The sequence below is a fragment of the Dreissena polymorpha genome, chromosome 8 (assembly GCF_020536995.1).
Source record: "Dreissena polymorpha isolate Duluth1 chromosome 8, UMN_Dpol_1.0, whole genome shotgun sequence".
NCBI classification, from domain to species: Eukaryota; Metazoa; Mollusca; class Bivalvia; order Myida; family Dreissenidae; genus Dreissena; species Dreissena polymorpha.
Genome location: NC_068362.1, coordinates 96,450,048 through 96,477,159, shown reverse-complemented (window position 1 = coordinate 96,477,159; position 27,112 = coordinate 96,450,048). Strand labels below are relative to the sequence as shown.

Genomic DNA, 27,112 nt, shown 5'->3' with positions numbered 1-27,112 from the left:
ATTTTATGAAATCTAATAGGCCTATGTATGGAAATCAAAACACGAGTAACATTTGTTATACATGTATAGCTTCTGGAAAAACTCTTCTGTTTAAGTATTTTACATGTTGATACACCAGACTTTTGTGTAATTATTTGACATAGAACATACTCATATCAACAATTAGACAACACTTCTGTAACCAACTGAAAGAAAAACGTTAAATGGTCAGACTGAAAAAAAACATATTATCCGTATTCAGGGTCAAAAGACATACATTTATAATAAATTAAAGCTGAAATAAAAAAATCGTTAACCCTTGAAGCCCTTTGTACACTTTCAGAATTTTAGTAGTTTATTCAAATAAACTATAATGAGAATAGTTTTTATCATTGTTAGCAAAAAGAAGTTTACTTTAACAGCAATTCAGATTAATCAACTTTTAAGCTTAAACTATCTATTTTATACTTGCCATAATACACATAAGTGAGAAAGAATGAACAAGTGAAACCCTGACAATAGGTAGGCTTCAGATTGTAAATAAAGTGTACAGAAGAGCTTCTGGTACCCATCTTATTAAACATCGTATGACATATTTAAATCACACCACTTTCAAAGAGGCAAATCTGCTATAAAAAAACATCTCAGATTACTGAACTTCTTTAATCACATTCATTCTAATGGTATATTTCATTAAACGTTAATCAATACATGGATCTTAAGCTAATAGATATGTCTAGTTGATAAAAATCCAGGAGTAAGTTAAACTTGTCGTAAGATGTTTGACCGGATGGGCCCCAGGATCTGTTACAGCTGCAACATTCACCGACCTGTAGGATTCCAGCCCCTACCTTTTCTTTCTGCTGTGATTTCTCCTCCTTCTCCTTCTTCCGTACGTCTGACACAAAGTCGCTGAAGATCGACTCGCGCTCCCGCATCTTCTCGATCGCCTTAAAACGCTCCTCTTTCCCGAACTTGCTCGCAAAGTCGCTGAATGAAGACCTGCAAACAAAAAAATTGCTGGGTTATTTAGATTTCAACAAATTTAAACATTTGTTCACAAAGGCCTAATAAGATCAGATATTTCTTGTAAATTAAATTAAACTTGAAAAAAGACCACATAAAATGAAGACAATATTATGATTATGACATGCCTTTTTGTTTGTTAACAATTGGTTTTGCTGTCAAAATATATAAACAACAACCCGGGAATAGTTTTTGAGATGGAGCATTTTTTAGGTAGCCATATAATACAGAAACCACAACTAGTATACATATTTGAAATATTTATCAGGCCCGAGTCCATATATTTTGTAATTACAAAGTAAATAGGCAAATTCACCTAGTGGTATAAACCCTAGTTGTTCCATCAACCAGGGATCAGAAGGACAAACTTTTTACAGAGTGCACAGCTTCATGAAAACTGAACACAAGCCTTGATCTGGTTATCTTTGAATCTCGCTTTCTCCGAGTTTCAGTTTTATGCAAGCTGGCTGGTAACATTTTCTTGATTTCAAGCAATATTACAAGCATAGTTGCTTGTTTGGTCAAACTGCTGTTTGGATGGTTGCTTTTAATGTAAAGAATACCCCCACCCCACTCTAAGGCTATTCAGCAGACTTAAGAATAGAGAATTTACTTAGAAACTAGAAAAATATATAAACAAGGGACAAAATTGTCACAAAACCAGGTTTTCATTGTGAACAAAAATTGATAAAGGGAGACAACTCAAACTGAACTTTTGAAATGAACAAACAAAATTAACCCCCTTTGTAAGTTTGTTTCGAAATAAATCTATTTTTAGTCGTGGCGACCTTGACATTGGAGATATTAATGTGATTCTTTCGTGAGACACACCGTCCCATGATGGTGAACAAATGTGCCAAATGATTTTAAAATCTCACAATGAATGACATAGTTATGGCCCGGACAAGCTCATTTATGGCCATTTTTGACCTTTGAACTCAAAGTGTGACCTTGACCTTGGAGATATCGACGTAATTATTTCGCGCGACACACCGTCCAATGGTGGTGAACAAATGTGCCAAATGATTTTAAAATCTGACAATGAACGACATAGTTATGGCCCGGACAAGCTTGTTCCGCCCGCCCGCCAGCCAGCCAGCCCGCCCGCATTCACAATCTAATAACCAGTTTTTTCCTTCGGAAAACCTGGTTAAAAATAATATATAATATATATATATATATATATCAATATATACTGACTACATAGATATTCCACGTGCAAATGAAGAAAATAGAGGTGGCTTATGCCAAATTTGACTCAAAATTAAAAGTAATTCTAAATTATTCCAATTTAAAGAATATTCTTTATTCTTAGAGTTAAGTCTAAGAATTGTTTAGTTCAAACGTGCCCTGGACTGCCTGCTGCACTCACTTTCCATGTAGTTTGGCCTCCTCCAGCAGCTGTTTAAAGGCGTTCCTCTTCTCCCTCAGTCTCCGGTGTTTCTCCTGCTTCTCCTCCTCGGCTCGCTCCTTCACGTACTGCTCAAACACCTGCACACAAACACAGTCACATGGAGTATGGAGTTGTTAAATGTTTTGCCAACAAAGGAATTATATGAGCCTTGTACAGGGAAAACTGGGTCTAATGCTTGTCCATAAAGTGTCATCCCAGAATAGCCAGTGCAGTCTGCACTCTCCGCCTAGACTGAAGGAGAAGAGACTTTATCCAAAAAATTCCACATGAGGGGAAAGTGTCGTCTCCTCATTAGTTATTTATGAAACACGATGATAAATGATGGAATAAGGCCAGTAACAAAAGGCTTGGAAGCTTGTCCTTAGAAAAGGTTTATACAAAACAATACCCTGCCATTCACAAAAAGAAAGTTTGGTGACCATGAGATAAAAACTGGTTGAGTAACAGATATAAACTGGTTGAGTTAAAGACCAAAAACCCAAAGTGCCAACATACTGACATTCAGTGAGGACAATAAATTCTTTCCTTTTGGAGTATGGAGATTGTGAATTTTTAACTAAAAACTCAAGCAATGAGAAGCCTTTAAATGAAATACCTGCTTCCTTTCTTTGGATGTCAGCAACAGATATCGCGGGTCAAATACAATCTTGTGTAGTTCCTTCTCCCATGTGGAAAATGCTGACACCTAAAATGAAAGTCAAGTGTGCACTGAACATGGTGCAGAATGAATTTATCATATTCTGTATCTGCACAACATAATCAGAGATGTGAAATTCCCAAAATTCTACTCTATTTGCTGTTATGGAAATTTCCAGATGAAGTTTTTTTAAATAGTTCAGCAAAATAAGCAGGCTTATTTACCAGCCCCAGGTCTTAATGAAACCCGTAAAAGGCTTAAGGTTTTCAGTGCTTTCCACAGGATTTTTTTCAGGCGCCCTGTGGCTGACAGGGGTGAGTTTTTTTTTCATAATCGTGTAAATTGACGTTCTGTGCTGCGTTATAACTCGAAGAAAAACAGTGTCAAAAGACGTCATTTGGTGCGCTATGTCTCTTCAAGAAAACCCCCCAGCTATAGTCATTTATAAAGATATATTTATTAATTGTTTTAAAACTTTCCTGCATAGATAATAAAATCCCGACTCGAACGATACCTCAATACATCGATCGTATCAACCCGACTCTATTACTGCATGCTTACTTCTTTTCAAGTTTCTATTCATCACCTGATAATCCTGTTCATTCCATTTTTAAAGCACGTTCTGGTAAATATTGACGATAAAAGTTCTCAATAATTTCTGTAACACAAACGTTGCTTTTTCTCAAAAGTATCAAATACTTTTCGGCGTAGGTGACTATTTATAGATTTGAAGAAATATTGCCACTGAACATGCGTAAATCCCCTGAGGTGATGTGTGCTTGTTTATACAACACTCAATACACGCACACTTTCTATGCAAATGACGCGACGGTGTACATGCTGCATACTTTTGGCGCCGGTCAACACGAAAAAAATAATCACTGTTAATTGAAGCAAGAATATGTAAACGTCCAGTTAACATTAACAATCCGGAGTGGGTTTCAAATTACACATTTAATTATGCTCATTTGAGATTTCAACTAAACATTAACTGTTGCGTAATGAATTCAACGATAAATTGTTAAAACGCTTTACGAGTCGAGTACATGTTTTGACAATATTATGCATGAAATGAACAACTTCCACAAGGATTACCGCCGGTTGCCATCATCAGTCTTCAAAGAAACTGGCCAAGATTTCTGTGGCAGTTACATGTTCGCCACGAGTCGTCTGCATGATTTAACTGCAGGTAGAGCCTGCCTACGAGTGCCTTCGCTCATACAAAGCGTGCGCTCTCATTGGCCAATATTGATTTTCTTAACAGCGACGCTCCTCCTTTAGGCCGGCTTTAGTTGGGTAAAGAGATACATGATGTAATTGACCAAGGATCGTAAATCGGCTCTCACAATTTTCGGCGAAGTCGATATTGCTTTGATCTTAATCATGCCTAGTTGCAGTAACTGAAAAATATACGCTGAACGGATGATTTTCAGGCGCCCCGTGGACTCGGATTTCGAAATTCAAGCGCCCCGGTCAGGGACCGTTAAATGGCCTGTGGAAAGCACTGGTTTTTTTGGTGCAATCAAGCTTTAATGAATAGCTCCAAACTCCCAACTACTCACGGCTTTCTCAGCCAGCATGTCCCTGAACTGCTTCATGCGTATTTCCAGTGGCACTACGGCCCTCTGTCTGGCTGCCTGCACCTCCGCCTCAATGGCCGCCTCCTTGCTGTTGTCTATCTGAGACTTCTTCTCCTCCTCTTTCTCCTCATTGGGCCTGCAAACAGTGGGCAGCCAATGGGGCAAAATTAGTCACGGCTCATACATTCATTAATGTTCATTGGCAAAGCTCTTTTCTTTTAATTAAAAAATCTTCCAAGTCTGGGTAATTCCTTACAATGTTTATTCGTATTTAGATGAAAATGTTGACATTTAAATTAAATGTTCTTTTTTAAAGGGTCAAGTAGATAAAAAATCTTTAAAATAGAACGAAAAAGAATCTGCTAGTCCAACACCACAAGTTAACAAACTATGGGTCTTCTTTTCTCTCCAATAATTAAGCTAGAAAAAAGGATAAAATTCCAGTTGTTTGGTTGAAATTTCCCTTCAACACTTAATATTTATTACATTTAAACTGTTTGCAAAAGCGCTTACTTTTTCTTCTTGGCAGCTGGTTCACCATCCTCCTTGGCTGTTTCAGTAACAGGGGCTGGTAACAGAACAAAGTAAATATCAACAACTGCAGCTGGATATGTATTCAACAAACAACTATGACAGTAAACAAGAGCTGTCAGAGGACAGTTCGCTCGACTATTCGAGTGCTTGACAGTATAACGTAAGCCATCATGAAGAAATTGTTCATATTCAATAATTTATTTAGAAGATTTTTCAAAAATAAACAAGGAAAAAAAAAATATTGGGGGGGGGGGGGGGGAGAGATAGGGGGGGGGGGGGCAGGGATTCTGGGGCGTGGGGTATTGTTTGGGCGGAAGTTACGGCAATGTAAGCAAAATGTTCAAATTATCTAAGTACAAAAGAGGCAATAATTCTGTAAAAATGCTTGATACAGATGTCTGCTCTTGTTTATAGATTGGGGTCATGTTGGTAAACAAGTATGCAAAATATGAAAGCAATATGTCAAGGGACATAGGAAACATTTGGGGTAGTACGCAAACTTTAACATAGATTTATCAACAATATGCATATTCTAAGTATAAAAGGAGCTATAAATCTGTAAAAATGCTTGATACAGTGGTCTGCTCTTGTTTATAGGTTGGGGTCATGTTGGTAAACAAGTATGCAAAATATAAAAGCAATATGTCAAAGGACATAGGAAATATTCGGGGTAGTACGCAAACTTTAACATTTGCTGCATATTCTAAGTGGAAAAGGGGCCATAATTATGAAAAAATGCTTGATAGAGTTGTCTGCTCTTGTTTATAGGTTGGGGTCATGTTGGTAAACAAGTAGGCAAACAAGGGACAAAATTGTCACAAAACCAGGTTTTCATTGTGAAAAAAAATCTGATAAAGGGAGACAACTCAAACTGAACTTTTGAAATGAACAAACAAAATTAACCCCCTTTGTAAGTTTGTTTTAAAATAAATCTATTTTTAGTCGTGGCGACCTTGACATTGGAGATATTGACGTGATTCTTTCGTGCGACACACCGTCCCATGATGGTGAACAAATGTGCCAAATGATTTTAAAATCTCATAATGAATGACATAGTTATAGCCCAGACAAGCTCATTTATGGCTATTTTTTACCTTTGAACTCAAAGTGTGACCTTGACCTTGGAGATATTGACGTAATTTTTTCGCGCGACACACCGTCTAATGATGGTTAACAAATGTGCCAAATGATTTTAAAATCTCACAATGAACGACAAAGTTATGGCCCGGACAAGCTTGTTCCGCCCGCCCGCCAGCCAGCCAGCCCGCCCGCATTTGCCAATCTAATAACCAGTTTTTTCCTTCGGAAAACCTGGTTAAATATGAAAGCAATATGTAAGGGGAAAATGAAAATAATTGGGGTAGTAAGAAAACTTTAACATTTGCACACTAACGCTAACTGAACAGAACGAAAACGCCGACGTGAGTAGGATAGCTCCACTATATTTATTTCATATATAATAGTCTAGCTAAAAAGGGGCACAAAGCACTAATTGGTGCTGGAAAATGCATGGATGCAAACCAAAAAACTAGCAGAGTGGTGCCGAGCTGCTTAGGCCTGGATAAAACACTATATAATTACATAATATCGTATGTAAATAAAATACATAGGCAAGGAAAAATTAAGTTACTAGAGAAACTCTTATAATCTGGACATAGATCTTCAGGGTTTACTCCAACACTATCCACCCACCTTTCTCGCCCGGAGGCCTCTCTGTGAGCTTGTCCACATCAGCCCTGCCCATGAGATCGTCAGGTCTCTCCCACAGCGAGGTGCGGGTGCTGGGGTTATAGAAGAACACCCGCCCATCACCCGTCCACACTACACACCATGGTGTGCCTGACACGGGTGTGCTAGATACTGGTCGGGACTTCTCCTGGGCTTTCTCTTGCTCGGTTTTCTCCTCTTTCTCCTCCTCCTTATGAACAGAATATGGTTACTTTAGGTTTGTATACCTTTAGTGAATGACTGAATTATTACATTTTAAAGCGACAAAATAAATCCTTACCACCTGTTGGTACACATCTTTTTGGACAGAATTTTGGTTTTAATTACAAAACGCAAATGACTGAATTTTCGACTCTGATTCTGATTTTCATAATGAACATACATAACTAACTTAAGTTTACATTATATGAGCAACTGACCGATTCTTTTACACCGGATTTTCCTTTTTCAGTGAACATGAAATGGTGTCTTGAGTCTGCATGCATAAAGTGACTGCATTTTTCGCCCATACAACAATTAATGGAGTATAAGAAAACATAATTAACTTATACCTATACTTCTATTCTTACTTAGAAAATATTTATATTAAACAAGAGATTGCCAAGCAATATGGTCCCCTACCGGTGAAACTCCACCATTGTCAGTATTGATATTTTATTTTACATTTGTTGCCATATCAACCACAATTTTTGACGTAGGAACAAAATGAATCGACGTGCATAATGTCCATATTGCCATCTGTCCATGTTTAAAGTTTTTATGAAAAAATATGAAAAATAAGTTATCGCAGGATCCAGAAAAGTGTGACGGACTGAAAGACTGACAGACAGACTGACACACGGAGCGCAAACCATAAGTCCCTTCCGGTTTCACAGGTAGGGGACAATAAATATTTTGTTTCTACAAAATTCATCACACAATTAAAAGCTTATCGAGCCTTGCTCAGGGAAAAAGGAGTTTAATGCATATGCATTAAGGTTTGTTCCCAAATAAGCCTGTTCAGTCTCGGCAGGCTAATCACGAACAACACTTCCCGCTTTTATTGTATTTAAGCAGTCTCTTCTTAAAGAAAATCCAGTTTAGGCGAAAAGTGTCATCCCCAATTAGAGCACAGGCTAATATGGGATTACACTTAATGCACATGCATTAAACACCATTTTCCCACATCAAGGCTCAATTTAAAGACATCCTACCTGCTCATCATCCTCATCCTCACTGTCTGACTTGCTCTGGGCAGCCTCTGAGCTGCTGTTGGTTTCCATGGCAACCGCCCCATTAACCTTCACAGGTTCCGGCTCACTGACAACAGGGGTCTGAAGGGCAGTTATCTTGGCCTCCCAGTCGACAAGGGCTTTCGGTTTCTCCCAGGTGGACTCCATTGACTTGGAGTTGTAGTAGTAGGACCTACCGTCTGTGTTCTTGTGCTCTGTCCATTCAGCAACCTCTGGGGGCTTTGGTGGCAGCTGTGAGAAAAACAGGCATTTGCAAAAAAAAAACAAGAAAATAATATTATTTTAAAATACACAAGACAATACAAGAATTCATACACCTAATATAGACAAAACAAGAAACATGGCAAGAGCTCCAGATAAGCATCGTTTTATCGTTATTACGATATGCTCTTAAAGAAAAACTAAAAGAAAATCAAAATCCTTCGTATCAAAACAGACTGATACGAATTATGACCAGCCGTTTGATCGTACTGAATTTCCGAGTTCTGCGCAGCGAAAGATAAATGATAACGAGATTTCCAATACCAGATCCATGAATTAGTTGATTGTAACCAATAACATTCGCATATTCATTTCCGCTCTTCTTTTTACAAAATTAAACATGGCAGCTGAAAAACGTGGACGAGTTCAAAAGAAACTTCATTCTGCGACAGGGCCAAGTATACTTGGTTTAATTTCGCGGCAAGAACAAAGTCTATTGTTGGCAGTCTATTATCTTATATAGTGTCATAAGCGGTTTATGAGGTGGAATCGAAGATCTCCAAACCCAAACATTGCGGTATCACGCAAAAACAGATCTCGGCATGGAAAACTTACTTTCCCTGGTTACAGATTGAAGGCTCGGATGCCGATATTCAGATGAAATGTTATTCTTGTATTTAACACAATGTGGCGTCTGTCTGGGTGAAAGAGGGCTTTTAAATCCAGAAAGGGACCGGTATGCACACAGTAGCTCATGCTAAGGTCAATTAAGTTAAAAGTTTAGTTTGTTATCATATATTGTTCATTGGAACAAAAAAAAACTATTTGAAAATGATGAATTATGGAAAAAAACTAATTGTGAAAAAAATCTTGTAATTGACCCGAAACCTTAGCTGGAGCTCTGCATGGCATTGTCACGAAATCAAGTTTACAAAACTAAAAATATTTATTTAAATAATTGTGCAGACCCAAGCAAGATCAGCATATAAGCAACATAGACACACAAATTGCAATATTCTGAGTGTTACTTCCGGTATCCATACTTTTTTAAAGAAAATCCCTGATCAAAAACTTTTTTCTTCTTACAATTGTTATCACAAAATGGTTAAAACTATTTTTATTTTGATTATTCAAATGTAGAATTAAACTCTCCCAAACCTGGCTTACTAAAACATTAACATAAGCATTATTAGGCATTGAATAAACGCAGTTATGATTTCCACAAATTTATCAAAGAAATCTTAATCAATCCAATTTCCCTATTTCCAGCAAATATTGTGAAGCCCAGTATCCTACCTGACTAGATGGAAGTTTATGGGCCACAACAGAATTGTCGGCCTGTGAGGTAGCCCCACCCAGGGGACCCGTGGGCATGGCCCCAGGGTAGCCACCCATGCCCGGGGGAACCATGTTGGGGGCGAAGCCTGTGGGCATGCCCGGGAAGCTGGCCGGCGGTATGAAGGGAGGCTGGGTGCCCGGTACACTGGGCTGCATACCTGGCACTCCTGGCTGCTGCATATCTGAGTGTGGTGTGGGGTGAGCTGGTAACAGGCATATGGGACCAGGGATATAATAGTGCAAATGTGATAAATTACAAGTAATAACAAATCTAAAGTGAAGAAATAACATAATGGGCTCCACAGTAATTCAACAAGAACATTCACTTTGACTAGAGTAACAATTAGACTCTTAAAAATAGTTGTTGTTTTTTTTGTGTCCGAAAAATTTAGAAACAAAGAATATTTTTAAAATACGAGTGTCCGAAATTTTAGAGACATAATTTTATAAGTTATGTTTGTTTGTAAATTATCATATTGAAATAAAACCAATTAATACATGTGCAATAATTTTTATTGTGTTGTACTCTCCTTTCTCTACTTAAATAACAACACAACTTCACTTATATGCAATCTCTCATATGAAATGGTACATACGTTTTAAAAAAACAACCATACTGCATCCTAAATACAATATTTCTTTTTATTTCAAATGTTATTGGATGAAACCATTGTTTTTTTACCTGTATACATGGTAATCTACATAATAACGCAATTGTAATGGTCCATTGCCCTCAGGGCATTTTTATGCCAGGTTTTATGACCATAATCGGGTTGAAAACTCCATGATCAAAGTTGATAAGCGAAAACAGGGCAGAAATCTGGTAAAATAGTGCTGTAAAATATACTGTCCGAATAATTGGAGTCGTTGAATATGGATGTCTGAAAATATAGCCACACTCTGTGAAGTTAAGCATACCTTGTAGGGGTGTTGTCTGTCCCATGGAATTGAAGCCAGTGCCCGAGGCCATGGCATTCACTTGCGCCGACTGAACTGCCATCTGCTCAACCTCAGCCTGAGTTATGATCTTTACATTGTCTGGCTTTGTCCATGCTGACTCCCTCGTCTTGGCATTGTAGAAGTAGGTCTGTGTGGAAATAGGGAGCATCATTATTGAATGAACTCATTTGTACTGGGAATAACTAAGTAAATGGCCGAATTTACTGTTAACATTTGTACATGCAGGTGCTGTGTATTAAAAATCAGCGTATATGAAGTTATTGGATGACCTAGGCACATCATTTGTAAAATTAATGTATTACTGCTATTTTTGTGCGTAATTTACGCCCTGATGTCCACTAACGGAAGTGCTGATGGTAACAGCAGATGATAAATTAAAGACGTAATAAAATGTTTAATTGTTATCATTATGTGTACTGATTCTGTTGCCATTTTCAACAGTAATTTGGTAACATCACTTTAGTCAGTTAACCTACTCATACATAAATTTTGGTGAGCAGATTTAGAAAACAAAACAAACACAAGAGAATCTTTAAAGTCAATACTTTTCCTTCCGCTGTTTTTGTCTCGACCCAGATTTCTTGAAGTCCTGGGTCATTGTTAGGCAGACCTCCGCCCATGGGAGGGGGCATAAAGCCGGGTGGTGGTACACTGAAGTTTGGTGGAGGGATGGTAGGGGGCATGCCTGTGCCAGGCGGCCTAGGGTATGGATCCTGAAATAATCAGTACTTTATATTTACCTGGTAAAGCATATTAATTATGTATTTCCAGAGTAATTGTCAAAAAGATGAGTTGGAAAATGTGTCCAATGCATGAATATTGATTGTTAATAAACCATATTGTTTTAAAGTGATATAATGGGCATTTGCACTTTTGAATTGAGCTGAAAAGAATTAACAGGTCAAAAGAGTTAGTTAAAATGTGGTTACTGACCAATTATCTGCAACTCATCTTGCTACCAGTTGTTTATAAAAATATATTTTATATTCAATATTTTTATGTGACTCACCCAGTCCTTGCCGAAATGATCAGTAAAAGAAATTGTGTCATTGTGTCGTATGAACGAATCTGCACTAAAACTAAATTTAGGCTCACATCGTACATGCATGATCAGTTGTCAAATGAAAGTACGGTTGATATTCAAATGCATTATTTTTCTCTTTCCGTGATATTGTTTTAGTATGTTGATGCTGCATTAACAAATATAAGTGTACATGAAGTGAAAACACCAAAAATAAACAACGGTTGCGATAGACACCTAAAAACTGTTGCCCATAATATCACTTTAACTTCAATTAAAAAGTAAACTACATACAGAAACAAAGTAACCCTTTTTAGTACTGCTGCAAAATGCTGCTGTAAAAAAACACTGTTTATTACTAATTCACATACGATTTATGAGCAAGGGGTGTGATTGAGGTGAAGTCTGAGGAAAGGAAAATTATCCACTTATTTTTACTATACTATTGTGTACATAACCAAATGACAAACCAAACAGACATTAAAAGGGACCTTTGCACGTTTTGGTGAATTGACAACATTTATATAAAAAAAATGGTTTCAGATTCGCAAATTTTCGTTGTACTTATGATATTTGTGAGGAAACAGTGAAGCTGTTTCAAATACATTTTAAAAGACCGATTTTATTTGGATGATTGGGAAACGACAGGCAATCACATCACTTGTTTCAACAAGAGGTCTGCCTTGCGGGTGCAGACCGCTCATCTTTTTTCTTTTTAAAGGTGAAGGGACTCTCATTTTCAATCACAAAGGAGGGAGGGGTAGAGTGAAGAGGGGTGTATAGTGTGGGGGCGTGGACATTTATTACATTAGCTTCCAAAAATGCGGGGGGGGGGGGGGGGGATTCTTGGGTGCGATGGTTGGATGGCATTTCAAACATAAAATAATAAAAATAAATATTTGTGTTTTTTAACCGTTTAAAAAAAAAACAACATTTGGGGGGGGGGGGGGGTATAGTGTGAGGGTGTGGTGGTCATTTGTGAGATGATCTAAAAAAAAAAAAAAAAAAAAAAAAAAAAAAAAATTAGGGGGGGGGAGGGGGGGGGGTATTCTTGGGTGCGATGGTTGGACAGTATTTCAAACATAAAATAATAAAAATAACTATTTGTTTTTTTACCGTTTCAAAAAAAATAATTTGGGTGGGGGTGGGGTGGGGTGGGGGGGGGTGGGGTGGGGTATAGTATAGTGTGAGGAGCGATTTTTCTCCTTCTTTATAAAGTAACGGTAAACGGTACTTTCCCAATCGAGCGAAAATTCCCAAATTCCCAATCGGCATCTGACAAATCACAATCGGCGTCCGATTTTTTTCCTCAAAACGATCGAAAGTTTCGTAACAAAACCCAACTTTCGGTGAGCAAACAAAAAAATTGTATAGTTGTGTGTAACCACGGGCTCGATTAATATCGGGTTTTATTATTCAGCGCGTTCAATCAATAGAATCGTTACTGTTTGCGGTTCTTTTGTCAGGCAGCCAGCGTACTGTTTGACGTCGGTTTGAAACGTAGTTTGAAATGCCCTCCAGCACTGCCTCTGTGGAAAGGTTGTTCAGTCTAATGAACAATCTTTGCACGACCAATCGGAACCGTCTATCACAGGACACATTGACAGCTCTAATGATGCTGTGCAGAGAGGGATGCCAGCAACTGAGTGATGATCAAACATCAAAGATTGTTGAAATTTTCAAAAAAATGAAAGAGAGAAACATTGCTTTATGAGAGATTAAAACAACTAGTAATTGATTTTGTGTCTTCTATATAATATTTTGTTATTTATATCAACTTTATTACTTTAAGTAATGGTCATTAAGGCATGCCTGCAAATGATTATTTTAATGGGTATGTTCAATTAAGTTTGAACTGTATGATGTATTCAATAAGACCCAAACTTCACGACGCAATTTTCCCAATTTAAGGATTTCATGACTCGATTTTTCCCAATTTTGAGGTTTTCACGACTCAATTTTTCCCAATTGGACCGGTACGGGTACTTTTCCCAATTGGACAAGGAAAATCGCTGGGGGGGGGGGGGGGGGGGTATAGTATAGTGTGAGGGTGTGGTGGTCATTTGTGAAATGATCTTAAAAAAAAAAAATTAGGGGGTGGGGGGGGGGGGGGGGTATAGTTTAGTGTGAGGGTGTGGTGGTCATTTGTGAGATGATCTTAAAAACTTTAAAAAAAAATAATTTAGGGGGGGGAGGAGGAGGGGGGGGGTGTATTCTTGGGTTCGATGGTTGGACGGTATTTCAAACATAAAATAATAAAAATAAATATTTGTGTTTTTTAACTGTTTCAAAAAAAAACAATTTGGGGGGGGGGGGGGGTGGGGTGAGGGGGGGGGGGGTATAATATAGCGTGAGGATGTGGTGGTCATTTGTGACATGATCTTAAAAACAAGGGCTGTTTGTAAAACATGCATGCCCCCCTATATGGGCTATAAGTTGTTTGTAGCAGCCATTGTATGAATACATTTTTTTGTCACTGTGAATGGTGGTGGTGGTGGTGGTGTTGGTGGTGGTGGTGGTGGTAGCAGAAGAAATAGTAGTAGTAGTAGTAATAGTAGTAGTAGTAGTAGTAGTAGTAGTAGTAGAAGTAGTAGTAGTAGTAGTAGTAGTAGTAGTAGTAGTAGTAGTAGAGTACTAGTAGAAGTACTAGTAGTAGTAGAAGTAGTAGTAGTAGTAGTAGTAGTAGTAGTAGTAGTATAGTAGTAGTAGTAGTAGTAGTAGTAGTAGTAGTAGTAGTAGTAATAGAGTAGTAGTAGAAGTAGGTGGTGGTAGCAGAAGAAATAGTAGTAGTAGTAGTAGAAGTGGTAGAAGTAGTAGTAGTAGTAGTAGTAGTAGTAGTAGTAGTAGTAGTAGAAGTAGTAGTAGTAGTAGTAGTAGTAGTAGAGTAGTAGTAGAAGTAGTAGTAGTAGTAGTAGTAGTAGTAGTAGTAGTAGTAGTAGTAGTAGTAGTAGTAGTAGCAGTTGAAGTAGTAGTAGTAGTAGTAGTAGTAGTAGTAGTAGTAGTAGTAGTAGTAGTAGTAGTAGTAGTAGAAGTAGTAGCAGCAGCAGTAGTAGTAGATCAATAGGGGTCATCTGCGAGTCTTGATCAATCTACCCATGAAGTTTCATGATCCTAGGCGTATGCGTTCTTGAGTTATCATCCGGAAACCATTTTACTATTTCGGGTCACCGTGACCTTGACCTTTGACCTAGTGACCTCAAAATCAATAGGGGTCATCTGCAAGTCATGATCAATCTACCCATGAAGTTTCATGATCCTAGGCGTATGCGTTCTTGAGTTATCATTCAAAAACCATTTTACTATTTCTGGTCACCGTGACCTTGACCTTTGACCTAGTGACCTCAAAATCAATAGGGGTCATCTGCGAGTCATGATCAATGTACCTATGAAGTTTCATGATCCTAGGCCCAAGCGTTCTTGAGTTATCGTCTGACAACCACCTGGTGGACGGACCGACAGACAGACCGACATGAGCAAAGCAATATACCCCCTCTTCTTCGAAGGGGGGCATAAAAATAAAAAAAATTAGGGGGAGGAGATTCGGGGGGGGGGGGGGGGGGAGGGCACAGGGGATGGTTTGGGTGGAGTCTATTGTGGTATGTCAGGTAAGAGTAGTTTTGTCAAAGTATCAATCAAATCTAATCATAAATAAAGAAGTTATGGCATTTTTAGCAAAATTTAATAATTTGACCTTGAGAGTCAAGGTCATTCAAAGGTCAAGGTAAACTTTAACTTGCCAGATACAGCAACCTCATGATAGCATAAAAGTATTTGAAGTTTGAAAGCAATAGCCTTGATACTTTAGAAGTAAAGTGGATCGAAACACAAAATTTAACCATATATTCAAAGTTACTAAGTCAAAAAAGGCCATAATTCCGTAAAAATGACAACCAGAGTTATGAAACTTGTCCTTTTACTGTACCCTTATGATAGTTTGTGAGTGTTCCAAGTATGAAAGCAATCTCTATGATAGTTTAGGGGTAAAGTGGACCAAAACACAAAACTTAACCAAATTTTCAATTTTCTAAGTATAAAGGGCCCATAATTCTGTCAAAATGCCAGTCAGAGTAACATAACTTTGCCTGCACAGTCCCCTTGATAGTTAATAAGTGTTGCAAGTATGAAAGCAATAGCTTTGATACAGTAGGAATAAAGTGGACCTAAACACAAAACTTAACCAAAATTTTCAATTTTCGAAGTATAAAAAGGGCACATAATTCTGTCAAAATGCACGCCAGAGTTATCTAACTTTGCCTGCCCAGTCCCCTCATGATAGTAAGTAAGTGTACCAAGTTTGAATGCAATAGCATTGATACTTTCTGAGAAAAATGGACCCAAACGCAAAACTTAACCGGACGCCGACGTGATGACAATAGCTCATTTTTTTTTTTCAAAAAATAGATGAGCTAAAAATGCTTAGGCAGAATCAAACAGTGTAAATATTCAGAAAGCTTTTGTGGGCTGCAAATATATCAGGCCGTTTTTTAAATATGCAGCGTAATCTGTCCCTAATTTTGTTTACAAATATACACAAATCTCAGAAATGACCTCGGGGAGAACCTATCAGTGGAAAAATTACACCCTGTGAGCATAACACAAGAAAATTGATAATATAAGTCTGTTTACCATTTGTGGTGGGCCCATATTTGGTGGAGCCATACCTCCAGGTGGTCCATGAGGAGGCATGCCTGGTGGACCCATGGGACCACCTGGTCCCATCGGTGGACCGTGGCCAGGGGGCCCATGTGGAGGGCCATAGTTGGGATCAAATGGTGGCCTGCCCCCAAAGTGTGGTGGCGGGGGACCTCGTGGTCCTGGTCCCCTCATCCCAGGGGGACCTCGCATTCCTGGAGGAGGCGGTCCCCTCATGCCAGGTGGCGGGGGGCCTCTAAACCTTGGTGGTGGACCTCTTCCAAAAGGCGGTGGCCTATACAAACAGAGGCAACATTTGAATCAATTCAACATTCATTTCCAGAACTCCCTTGCAGAGTAACCTTGTCCGTTTAAGGGCAACTAGACATAAATCACAGGTACTTGAAAGGATTTTTTTGTATATATAATATAATAAAAGAAAAGGTATCCAAGTTGCAACTATGATTTCACAGGTGTATAGAATAACACTATGCAACAGCATGAAAGATCAAACAATGCAGACATATGTCATTGTGGTTGCCAGCAGGAAGCGTCCATCTATGATTAAACACCATTTATTTGATGAAAATCCACCAAGTATGTCCAAAACAGGTATAAGTTTAAAAAAATATGACCCCAAAATCGAAGTGTGTAATTCGTGACATCCAAATGTCAGTTATGAATGATGGAAGGTGATTTTGGGTTGATTTTTCACAATTAAACAAGAACTTTGCTATAAACTTCACTAACGTTTTTCTTAGACATTATCGACATTATCCTTTGAATGAAACCTAAAAAACACGCCGATGTTTCAACACATTAATCTTGGTGAAATTTTCATTTTGAAATTTCGAACAGAGTAAATATTCCACATCTGTTCGACATCGTTATCGACTTGGGTTACACCAAATATCACGATGTGCAAAATATTGGTGTACTTCGACCAAACCGATAGCGAAACTTTTAGTTGGCAACATAATGACAGTTTCCCGATAAAAGAGTACGAAAAAATAAAGTAACAAGAGCACCGCATAAAGGGTGCCCACGCTCGGCTGCGAAAGCTTGTCAGAGTTTATTTTTTTAGAGGTCACAGTGACATTGACCTTGTGACCCAACAAGAGATGTGTTCGTCAGAAACACAATGCCACGTACTGCGCCGCTTTGAAATAAAATTTATATTTATCATTTGGCAGGTATAGAAATCATCTCCCTTTAAAGCTTATTACTTCCCTTGAATTTGTCCAAACCAACTGGGGGGGGGGGGGGGTCTCACAGTCAATTATGACCATGTCAGACATCACTGACAACCAATGCCTGTGGTTTAAAAGAGATCATAGCCAGAGTTGATCATGTATCTATGGACATAAGTCCGCAGGTATGTAATGAACATGAAAAGAAATGATAATTATATCATTAAAAAAAAAACTTTGACAAATCAATCATTTGAGCTATAAATAATCAAAATAATAAATCTGTACAGTAACTGTGAAAAGAACTTCAATTCTTGGTAAGGAAATATATAATATGACATTTATAATTAAATAAATTACTTCCCTTGAAAATAATTGTCTCTAACAAATCTCTATTCTTAGTAGCAAATAATTAAAAGCCACTACCGTGACTGTAGATTCACCACTCAAAATGTGCAGCTCCATGAGATACACATGCATGCCAAATATATCAAGTTGCTATGTTCAATATTAAATAAGTACACTGTAACTCCAATATAACGCGGATGATGGGGTCCAAGCCACGCAACAGCGTTATAAACGGATCCGCGTTATAGTTTTTGAGCTCATTTATTGCAGGGGGCTATAAAAACAGGTATAGTATAGCCTACAATATAGGTCCTGTGTATTACCATGCTGTGTTGTCATCCGAAAATACATGCATATAAACCGAATTGTATCGATAATATTATACATACGGCTTTTCTAATGTGCACATTAATCGGATAATCCAATAAAGTTACATCACTTAAAAAATAATAATCTTGAACATTTATGACGATAAATATGTTTACGAATTTCGTAAACACAACTATATGCATACGCCATTTTTCAGAAGTGTAAAGAGAACAGTGCATTATGGGGCAGAGCTTTCATTGGACAGGTGAATTTAAATTTAGATTGAATGCAATACGATACAAGTACAAATTGCGCCATACGCCGTCATGCAAAAAACGTGCTTTTCGGGGACTTTCTAATACCGGGCAAAAATAAATCTCAGTTAACAATTACATTGCGTTAGCATGTTAATAAATCATCTGGATTATTTAATTAATTTCTCGTACTAGTGTTTTATCCAGGCCGTTTTAGCGTGGCGCGGCGCCACGCCGCTTTTTTGAAGCGCCTCGCTGCCCCTTTCAAAGCAAATCAGCGCCACGCTGCCCTTTTCAAAGGCCACCGCCCTGTTTTCCGCCGTGCGCGACCTTATTGATAACATCTTATTTGCCTCTTAACCAAGCTTCTAAGCCGACTATTATCAGCGAAGATTCGCGCGGTTGTGAATACGTCATGCGTGAATAACCATGTGTCAATATCAATCGATAATTTCAGTGGCTTTGTAACACTAATCGGTCTTGATACAATCGTGCACAGTTACTTAGGAGACTTGATGAAAACCTCGATGTTATTCACGTGAAAATTGTGCATTTCATGCATAATTCAGTTATATCAAAACATTTATTTTTACGCGTAATTAAATTTAAAAAACACCAGTTGTATCTGTACAATATTGATTTGATTTCAATTTAATGCAAAACAGTTTTAAGTTAATAAAAATTAATTTACAGGGCTTGCACTAAGCGGCGTACGGCCGTATATTACGCCCGATAATTGTTTCCATACGCCGATTACAAAACCCCATGACGTCCACTGTACTTCCTGAAAATTGGCCATTCGCCGAAAATAGCAACCCGTGACATATTTAAGCTGTCGGTTAAAATAACGCTCCGCCTCCTATCCAATACAATTGGCGCAGGCTCGTATTAAAGCTGTCGATTAAAATAACGCTCCGCCTCCTATCCAATACAATTGGCGCAGGCTCACAGTAGATGTGTGTTGATAATTTGTAGCAGACGACAATTTTAACACGTTTGCTGTTCACGGTTAGGCAGACGTGCTTGTTTATTGTCACGATGTTTTGATTACAATAACGTGTGAATGTCGGCAAAGAAGTTGATACCCCGTCTTGGACCCTGTTTGGCCAAAAGTCGTTAATTGTTGTAACAGTAGTAGGCCTGCACCATTGGTTCAATTAAGAACATTATGACCCGTTTGTAACTTGTCAAAATATGTTAATTGGCAAACAGATATGAATTTTACAAAAATATTGAACTTGTACCACTTATCATTCGTGTTTAGAATGTCGCAACGTACGCTTTCCGATTTTGGCATTCCACTTTCGACGAAACGTAAATTAGAAATTGATGCAAATTGCTTTGTAAGCAAAACAAGTTTATATCGGAGACCAATTAACGTATATTGAATTAATTGACAATGAATAAAAGACAGTACGGCGCCGTTCCTAGTTACACTTTTTGCGAAATAAAATGTACACAATACAACACGTGGTCATGAAAACAATGTCATTACGCAGAACTTTCTGACTATTCAACAAAGTGTTAGTGTTTGTGAATCTCCATTTAAGATGCATATACTGTAAAGGAATTGTTTGTGCAATGTGTGTAACGTTTTAAATATAAATAATTGTTTAAGAGGGTAACTCATTTAACAGTATTCTAAGACTTCTTTGAAAAGCTATAGTTTGTATAAAATATATATCCTATGGTGTTTAATCTTGTTTTTTGTTACTACATGAAAATATAAAACACATAATAAAATATACATTCTGGATTTTGTTGGTTTAATTATTCAACAATAAATCTCAAAACTATACATACAATGTTTGTGTGTAACAAAGCTTGTTATTAAGTCACTATACAAATATATTTGTGCCCTTTTTATAATTGTCGGGCGCTAAAGTGCCCTTTTTTGAAATTTTGCACCACGCCCTTTTTCCTTCCTGTATAAAACACTACGTACATGAACTGAATTAAATGCTTAAATACTAGAATGATAATAAAATGACAGAAAAACTTGTTTTATACATTGTATTGTGCGCAGTATATTTCAAAGCTGCTCCTTTAATATAGAGTCAAACTGCAATCATATAAAAGTAACAATGTTTTTATCGTTTTGAATAACTTTAATTTTTTAATTATCTTGCTTGCACTTACCTTATTGAAATTAGCGCACCGAACCGTTCTGACAGGGAATACATGTAATAAACACCAACTCACAAGTTTTCACACCTTTATTGACATCACACAACAGATTATCATTGGCGGTCGGGTGGCGTTTAACCTCTAATTGATTAAAATCAGTTAAAAAGAACGGATTAAGCAATCAAGCTGTGATTGCAGCCTTCTTTGAATTTTCTGAAAAAACATCAAGTTGCATATCATGGATTTGAATCAGAAATGGAAGGTTGGAGAAAAAACAGGATCCAAGCACCCCCCGCGTTATATTGGACACGCACTATATTGGAGTTACAGTGTATCTCCCTTTAAAGCTTATTACTTCTCTTGGATTTGTATTTTTTTACCGTAGACAGTAAAGGATGACCTTGACCTTTTACCATGATGTGTTTGTCTGAAACAAAATGCCACCAACTGCACCGCTTTGATTAATTTAACAACAAGGGACAAAATTGTCACAAAACCAGGTTTTCATTGTGAAAAAAAAATCTGATAAAGGGAGAAAACTCAAACTGAACTTTTGAAATGAACAAACAAAATTAACCCCCTTTGTAAGTTTGTTTTTAAAAAAAATCTATTTTTAGTCGTGGTGACCTTGACATTGGAGATATTGACGTGATTCTTTCGTGCGACACACCGTCCCATGATGGTGAACAAATGTGCCAAATGATTTTAAAATCTCACAATGAATGACATAGTTATGGTCAGGACAAGCTCATTTATGGCCATTTTTGACCTTTGAACTCAAAGTGTGACCTTGACCTTGGAGATATCTACGTAATTATTTCGCGCGACACACCGTCCAATGATGGTGAACAAATGTGCCAAATGATTTTAAAATCTGACAATGAACGACATAGTTATGGCCCGGACAAGCTTGTTCCGCCCGCCCGCCAGCCCTCCCGCATTCGCCAATCTTATAACCAGTTTTTTCCTTCAGAAAACCTGGTTAAAAATATATACATTGGCAGGTCAGATAACTATGTCCATTTAAAGCTTATTACTTCCCTTGGATTTGTTTTTTTCAACCCTAGACCTTGAAGGATGATGTTCACCTTGACATTTTACCACTCAAAATGTGCAGCTCCATGAGATACACATGCATGCCAAATATCAAGTTGCTATCTTCAAAATTTAAAAATTTATGGCCAATGTTAAGGTTTTAGCCAACAGCGGACGGCGAGCTGGCTATGACAATAGCTCGGGTTTTCTCCGAAAACAGCCGAGCTAAAAAAAAATAAAAATTATTTATTACTTTTAATGGTACCATTTGCACGAGTTTGTGCTTTAGACATGTAAACGTGACAAGTTTTTGCAGTATCAGTTTTCCTTAGCATTTATAGTGGTGATCAAATGTTGCACCTTTGAAGTTGGACAAAATACAGCGCATTGCAACTCTCAGCAACCCTTTGGGATATAAAGCTGAGAGTTAAATTATTGCAACTAGGTTGCCATTCAGATAAATTTAATGAGATTCTGAAGGTTATTTGTTGCTTCCCTAATTTTGTTACAAACGATGGCTGTTTAGGATGTGCACTGATCGGATGTGGAGAACTGCTGTTGTGTTTATGAAGGGGTTCATATGGACTCCCTCAGCTGTCATAGCAAAAATTATCAAAGGCTTTTGGAGTCTATTTATGTGCAGTTTGTCAACCAGTTCCGGATAATCAGCAGTTCCGATTAATTTGTATTTAATTTTCCAAAATGCCCCAATAAAAACAAAATGATAAGTGTCCAGGGCTCAACATTAACGGTTGTCCTATTGCCCCTGGCAAGTAAAAGTTGGCAAGTTACTTTATAATCTAGCTGCCCGCCTGGGCAAGTGCAAAAAAAGAACAAAGCATTTAATTTAGACTTTAATTGCTGTAATAATTTTGTTAAATGTGCAAAAATAAAAAAGGTTTTGTGGTGTATCATTTTGATCTTTATTAAAAAATATGAGGTCAACAGTCAAAGTGATGTTTCATGTTTGGGCAAATGGCTTTACTTTCAGGAAAAGTAGATTTTCTATGCTCTTGCCCGGCAGGGCAAGTTGGTTTTTAGGTTAATGTTGAGCACTGGTGTCTAAGGTATACATTAAGTAAATGAATAAATTAACAAAGTTTTAGCAAGAAAGCTTTTGTATTATGCTTACAGGGGGGATAAATGCAGGAAAAAGTTATCCGGAACTGATTGAATGAGTTATGTTTTGAAATGTGCATTTGGATATAGAAAGCCTTATTATTTTCAATTAAACTTTTTGCTGATTGAAAACAAATGCCATGACAATGTTTTGAAATACTAATTCTGTAAGTTGAATGATTTTTTTATAATTTTCCGAAAGGGTGAACTTTAATTTGCTATTTTTGACAAAAAAATGCATATACCATCTGGCCTAACCAGTAATCATACAAAATAAATTTTACCCATTATTTTTACATCTTCTCACATTGACATTAAATCCCGAAAGAAATTATTGTGGTCAACAGAATTTAAGTTTGTTGCCGGGTTGTTGTAAACTGGTTGACTGACTGTATTAACTTTATCCAAACATCAAGGGACCTGGGGAAAGGGAGGTGCGGGAGGGGGTAGGCGATGGTCCCGATGTTGGGAATGTGTTCAGTGCTAGGCCTAAATCAAATGGCGCCGCGCCCTGCCCTCCCAAACCTCCGCCCTGCCCCCCGAAACCCCGCCCTGCCCCCCCTAAAAAAAATTAATAAAATATATACATATGATAATTCATAAATCCAGGGGTTGACAAATCCACTCGCCCGCTCGTAATTACGAGTAGAAATCGGCTCCGGACGAGTGAATATTCTGGAAGCGCTCGTCCTGCAGGGCGAGTGGCATTTCTGGCCAAAAATACTAAAATTTCAAGTTTTAACACATCTTTACCAAACAAAACAACGTTTAATGGGCGATTAAAAATTAACCGGATGTTGATTATTGCACACTGCGCTAAAATAAGTCCTGTTCCCGTTATGCGCTGATACCGATATGTTCTGTGAATGTACCCTATACAGTACGGTATTCGGTCTTTTAATACTGATAAAAAATTCGTCTAAATTCTTCACATCTTTAGATTTAAAGAGTGGCTATTGGCAAGTTTAATGGACGAAAATGACAAAGAGAAAACTGCCTTTTGTACACACAGAGGCTTGTTTGAGTTTAACAAAATGCCTTTCGGACTCTTCAATGCTCCTAAAGTGTATTCAAAATGATTGTGACCATGAGGACAAAATGAAAAACAAACAAGTTAAAAGTGTGTTAAAACATTTTATTAACTTTATTGAAGTTCATGAGTTAACAGTTCTATATGATAACCAATAGAAATAACAATAAAACATATTAGTTACTGATTTATTGAATTTTTCCAATAAATTGCAGGGCAAGTACATATTTTGGCAGGACAAGTGACAATTCTTAGCTACTCGCCCTGCAGGGCAAGTTGCTGAAACAAAATTTTTCGACCCCTGTTATTACATTGTAATTAGTTTAATCCTCATTGTAGACAATATATTTGAATGGTTTAATAATAATGGGAATAATACAATTATTTATAACATATAAATTAACATGCAATAGGAAGCATTCCAGAAACACCTGCGCGCTTGAACGTGCCCTTTTGACAAAATACTGCGCGTCGAAAGTGCCCTTTTGACAAAAAAGCCCCCCTGCCCTTTTCAAATCCTAGCTGGAGCACTGTGTGTTGCACGACTACACACTTAATCATATGACACCGCTGACTGGACAAGTCGTGCAAATCTTTCTTTTACCTTTCTTTCCAAAGGTCGCGGTTTTGTAGTGGATGAGGTGTCCGACTAGCTATCGGGAGTTGGTGGGTTCGCTCCCTACTCGGTGAGCGTTCTCATTATCTCCTCAATAGACACCAAGTACTGGCTCTTCCCAGGAAACGGACTCGACAGTGTCCATATCTGCCTGTAATATGCCTTCATGTAATAGTCAGCAATTGACTGTAGAAGTAGAAAAAGTTACCTGGGACCTCTCCAAGGGCCACCGCGTGGGCCGCCAGGGCCAGGAGGGCCCCTTGGGCCTGGAAACCGTTCGCCATAATTTTGGTAATCACCGTAACCGCCACCGTAATCGTCGCTTTTATCTTGATGATTGCTGTCCCCGTCTCCGTAAGACTCATTTGATTCTTGCTGCACTGAATCGTCGTCCATTTTGCACGCCTAGGCAAGCCTCGTTGTGGTTATCTCTGACGTTGCCATTACAATAGCGAATGTCTACTTCGGTTTCGGAAAAGTTTACACTACACCATGAGTTTGTCGTGTTAATGTCGTCCTGTCTTTTAATAATAAAAAAAGTAAAAATTATAATGCTAATAGATTCTAATAATAAAGACACATGATGTGCTTAGTATAATAAGATATTTTTACTGTGATGTCAAATTTAAATTTAAGATTTAATGTGATATCAAATCCATCTTTAAGATTTGAGATTACATTTTTAAAAGAAAAAGAGCGTTTCGCACAACAAAACAGACGTCCCCTACCGGGTTAATTTTGTACGAGTAAGAACTTCATCAACACTTTGCTAAGGTACTCTCTGAGTTATCTCAGGATGAATAATTTAGTTTTTAATTATTTCCGTAAACAACAGTTAATAAAAAATATTGTGCTTACTCCATATATGACCCCATATACTCGGACGGTTTGACGTAACACATTTTTACCCCCCCCCCCCCGAATTTCGGCGGGAGACAATTTATCAACATTCGACTTTCGTGCGAGTTCTCTCTCAATAATGTATTTAATGGCGAATTAGTGGTCTCCTTTCAGCCCATGTGCGCACTCACACATATCTTTTTAAAGTCGGCGCTGACCGAATTGCCACTTCTTAAGATTGTGCACGTTGTGTAATTTTTTCAAGAATGAGTGATTACTTATATTTTCTTTTTATACCTAATTACGTTACACCAAATTAGAACTAGCGTAACTAATATAAATCAATTAGACATTGCTGAAGATTCGCACACAATCTCTCTAAGTTGGACACATCTAAGTTACTTGATGGTGAAGGGGGAATATTTGCGCATAAGGAACTGACATAGAGCGTGGGAATCAGCTGAATAATATTGTACTTAAAATTGGATCTGCAGGAAGGTATGTTGTTCTCCTCCCAAATTGCTTATCGTCAGATTAAAGCAATGTCTCCACCAGTGGCATTCAAACGTTCACATTCAAACGTTCTTACATTTGAAACTACGACCTATCACCACAGGTTCAAAGATAGTTGGTCGTTGAGTACGTTCAAATCTATCAAGTTTAGCGACAGCGAAAAGGAAACTGGTGGTGTAGCGGCATATACTGCGTTTTGTGCCGTTATGAGTGACGCTACAATTGCTGCGTCGAAATTCAGAGTCTTGCAATCGCATCTGGGATAAGATTCTGTACAATCGGCATGTTTGTAGAACCTAGATAATAAAAATATGCATGATTAATATTAAGACTTTTATCAGGATAAAACAACAGTTGTCATGATTTGAAAATGCATGCGTCGTATATTGATTTTTAATATAATATACAATCCCCTAGTCAAAAGCAAGGATAATAAATACATAACACATTGTTGTCCCCTGTCCAGAATATTCGAAAGCAATTATAGTGAATCAACATCAGTAATCAATGAATATTTAGTAATGCATGCTAAGAGATTTCCAATAAAACTGCAATGCACACAACTGTGATGATCAGTCACATATCAGTTATGACACTAAATCCAGAGGGAGTCGTATTTGCTAATTACTTTGGAGTACCGCAAATTTTACTCAAATATAACTTGTGCTATTTAAAGGGAGGTTCGCGTATTTTAATAAAACAAAGTTAGTTAGTTATTTTTAAGCAAAACATATGGAATTACCAAATTAAACACAAAATTTCAAGAAACCAAATTCAAACACGTCACTACTGTCGCATTGAACCTGCGACCCTCTCAATCTGCATATCACCGACTAGAAGACTCCTCCACAACCATGCATTATGAATTATAATGTAACTTTTAGCGCTTTACATGTCAGTAAAGATTTCTGTAAAACCCAAACCGCCAAACGCTTTTTAAAATTGTATGTATTACAACAATGGTGATTAAAAAGACGACACTAAAGTTCCAATTTTCCAATTCATATATTGATTGCTTTTACAGCGGAGTTTCATTTTACTTCTTTTAAATATAAATACACTTGTTTATAATAAATAAGATATGACACATGTTCAAATCTTCACAATTTGTCAATCTATGAACAAAGCCATTTAAATGGATCATTGGATTTGTCGCTTCTCTAAAACCACCGAAGCAGAGAAAGCTAAGAGCAGGCCGTACACATGGTTGATTAGGATCGAACTATTAAATAGTTCGTGTTGCAAAGTCAGAATTCACTTCGTGTAAACAACACGTAGGTTACAATTAAGGACATTATTCACAGTTGAATTGGACAGGTTTAAAGGTAATGTATTTATTGTATTATGTTGTATGATTATTGTAAATGGTTGTCTAAAAATTGTTCATACGTGTATGTATACATTCATAAGCAATATTTTTTAATTTCTAGACTTTTTGATTACTTAATT

General features: G+C 37.6%; 1 protein-coding gene across 1 annotated transcript in view; it reads right to left on the bottom strand.

The window, feature by feature from the left end:
- The window catches only part of LOC127841368 (transcription elongation regulator 1-like), a 43,043-nt gene extending 18,296 nt beyond the window's left edge, over nucleotides 1-24,747 (bottom strand). The window contains exons 1-12 of the mRNA XM_052370173.1: nucleotides 24,519-24,747; nucleotides 16,277-16,577; nucleotides 11,175-11,342; nucleotides 10,588-10,756; nucleotides 9,628-9,872; nucleotides 8,092-8,361; nucleotides 6,863-7,088; nucleotides 5,150-5,204; nucleotides 4,619-4,772; nucleotides 3,015-3,104; nucleotides 2,378-2,496; nucleotides 831-981 (exon numbers count right to left, since the gene is read on the bottom strand). Of these exons, the coding sequence (XP_052226133.1) occupies nucleotides 831-981; nucleotides 2,378-2,496; nucleotides 3,015-3,104; nucleotides 4,619-4,772; nucleotides 5,150-5,204; nucleotides 6,863-7,088; nucleotides 8,092-8,361; nucleotides 9,628-9,872; nucleotides 10,588-10,756; nucleotides 11,175-11,342; nucleotides 16,277-16,577; nucleotides 24,519-24,706 (2,136 nt within the window). The 5' untranslated portion in view covers nucleotides 24,707-24,747. The remainder of the gene's footprint in view (nucleotides 1-830; nucleotides 982-2,377; nucleotides 2,497-3,014; nucleotides 3,105-4,618; nucleotides 4,773-5,149; nucleotides 5,205-6,862; nucleotides 7,089-8,091; nucleotides 8,362-9,627; nucleotides 9,873-10,587; nucleotides 10,757-11,174; nucleotides 11,343-16,276; nucleotides 16,578-24,518) is intronic.
- Between the last annotated feature and the right edge of the window lie 2,365 nt (nucleotides 24,748-27,112).